The 2,658-nt window shown below is 48.7% G+C and overlaps 1 protein-coding gene across 1 annotated transcript in view; it reads left to right on the forward strand.

The window, feature by feature from the left end:
• The first annotated feature begins 960 nt into the window (after window positions 1–960).
• The window catches only part of LOC102377031 (cytochrome P450 2K6-like), a 25,630-nt gene continuing 23,932 nt past the window's right edge, over window positions 961–2,658 (forward strand). Inside the window, exon 1 of the mRNA XM_006025679.3 lies at window positions 961–978. Coding sequence (XP_006025741.1) covers window positions 961–978 — 18 coding nt within the window. The remainder of the gene's footprint in view (window positions 979–2,658) is intronic.

The following is a 2,658-nucleotide window of genomic DNA, read 5'->3' on the forward strand; positions in this document are numbered from 1 at the left end:
TGTTTCAAAAAGGGGAGGAAGAAGAACCCAGGTAATTAAAGGCCAGTTAGCCTCACATCTATTCTTGGCAAGACCTTAGAAAAAAGCATAAAGAATCATTTATGGGGGGCTAGTGGGTAAAACAATGTTAGAGGGCAACCAGCATGAGTTTATAGCAGGCAGATCCTGCCTAACTAACCTGGTCTCTTTTTATGACTAGGTCACAAATTGTTTAGATGCAGGAATTGAAGTAGATGTTATTTACTTGGATTTTAAAAAGGCTTTCAACTTGGTGTCACTCCCAGTTCTTACAAGTAAACTAAAAAGCTGTGATGTGGATTTTTTCACAGTCAGGTGGGTGGAAAGCTGGCTTATGGGATGAACCCAGAGAGTGGTGGTGGATGGGTTGGTTTTTACCTGGAGAGATGTGGGCAGTGGTGTCCCCCAAGGCTCTGTCCTTGGACCAGTGCTGTTTAATATCTTCATCAGGAATTGGGATAAGGGTGTAGAAAGCACTCTATCCAAATTTGCAGACAACACCAAACTATGGGGTATAGTAAAAATGCTAGAGGGTAGGGAGTGAATCCAGGAGGATGTGGATAGACTGAGGAAGTGGACAGATCAGAATAGGATGCAGTTTAACAAAGATAAATGCAAAGTGCTGCACCTGGGGAAAAAAATCACCAATAAATCTATCGACTGTGAAGTACCATTCTAAGTAGCACAACAGCGGAAAGGGATCTCGGAGTCATAGGCAATGCAAAAATGAACATGAGTTGCCAATGTGATGAGGTAACAAGTAAGGCTAACCATACTCTGTCTTGCATTAGTAGGTGCATCACGAGCAGGACCAGGGAGGTGACACTTCCCCTCCATGCGGCATCCATCAGGATGCAGTTGGATTACTTCATCCAGTTTTGGGCACTGCACTTCAAGAGGGATGAGGATAACCTGTAAAGGGTTCAGAGAAGGGCTACTCATATGGCTGAGGACCTGCAGGTAAGATCCTATGAAAACAGACTGAGGGACATGACTCTCTTCAGCCTCCACAAGAGAGGCTGAGAGGTGAACTTGTGGCTATCTACAAGATAATCGGGGGGGAGGGGGGAGAGCAGGGAATAAGGGATACTCTGTTTACCAGGTGCCCCTTGGGGTTACTAGAAACAATGGCCATAAACTGAAGGAGAGCAGATTTAGACTGGACATCAGGAAAAAAAAATCTTTACAGTGGGGGTTGCCAAAATATGGAATTGACTTCCAAGAATGGTAGTGCTTTCCCCTACCTTGGAGGCATTTAAAAAGAGATTAGACAAGCACCTGGCTGGGGTTACTTAACCCCAACGCTCTTTCCTGCCCAGAGCAGGGGGTCGGACTCGATGATCTAATAGATCCCTTCCGACCCGAGAAGTCTATGAAATGAATGCTGAAAAGCACTGGACCAAGCACGGACCCCTGAGAGACACCACTGGCCACTTCTCACCCAGGAGCCTGCCCCTGAAAAAGGCAGTCAACATTTCATAGAATCATAGAACCATAGAAGTAGGGTCGGAAGGGACCTTGTAGATCTTCAGGCCCAACCCCCTGCCTGGGCAGGAGGGAAACTGGGCTCAAGTGACCCTAGTCAGGTAGGCATCAAGTCGCTTCTTAAAGAACCCCAGGGTAGGAGCCAGCACCACTTGCCTTGGACGTCGGTTCAGGATCCTAGCTGCCCTGACTGTGAAGTAGTTCTTACGGAAGTCTAATCTGAACCTCCTCTCCAACAACTTGTGGCCGTTATTCCTTGTTAACCCAGGTGGCGCTAGGGGAAACAAGGTCTCCCCCAAACCCTTCTGGTCCCCCCTAGTGAGTTTATAGACAGTCACAAGGTCCCCCCTCAGCCTTCTCTTGTGAAGGCTGAACAGGTTCAGGTCCCGTACCCTCTCATTGTAGGGTCTGCCCTGCTGCCCCCGGATCATGTGGGTGGCCCTCCTCTGGACCCTTTCAATGTTAAACACATCCCTCTTGAAGCGGGGTGCCCAGAACTGGACACAGTACTCCAGCTGTGGCCTGACCAGTGTCGCGTAGAGGGGGAGGATCACCTCCTTGGACCTACTTGACATGCACCTGTGGATGCACAATAGGGTCCGGTTAGCCTTGCCAACCGTGACCTTGCATTGTCAGCCCATGTTCATATTGGAGTCAATGATAACTCCAAGATCTCTTTCTGCCTCCGTGCTCTCAAGAAGGGAGTTTCCAATCTTATAAGTATGTTGCTGGTTACTACTGCCCATGTGCAGCACCCTGCACTTGTCCGTATTGAAACGCATCCTGTTTTTGTCAGCCCACCCTTGCAACCTATCCAGGTCTTTCTGCAGTCTTTCCCACCCTACCAGCATGCCCACCTCACCCCAAATTTTGGTATCATCAGCAAATTTGAACAGGTTTCTTTTCACCCCATCGTCCAAATCACTGATAAAGAAATTGAACAGTGCGGGCCCAAGGACCGAGCCCTGGGGGACTCCACTGCCCACTTCCCCCAGGTCAAATATGACCCATCCACCACCACCCTCTGAGTACGACCCTTCAGCCAATTAGCAATCCATCTGACCATGTAGGCATCGATGCCGCAGTCACCCAGTTTTTTAATAAGGATGGGGTGGGAGACAGTGTCAAAGGCCTTGCTGAAGTCCAGAAAGACTA

This window comes from Alligator sinensis, unplaced genomic scaffold (assembly GCF_000455745.1).
Source record: "Alligator sinensis unplaced genomic scaffold, ASM45574v1 scaffold293_1, whole genome shotgun sequence".
In the NCBI taxonomy this organism is placed as follows: Eukaryota; Metazoa; Chordata; order Crocodylia; family Alligatoridae; genus Alligator; species Alligator sinensis.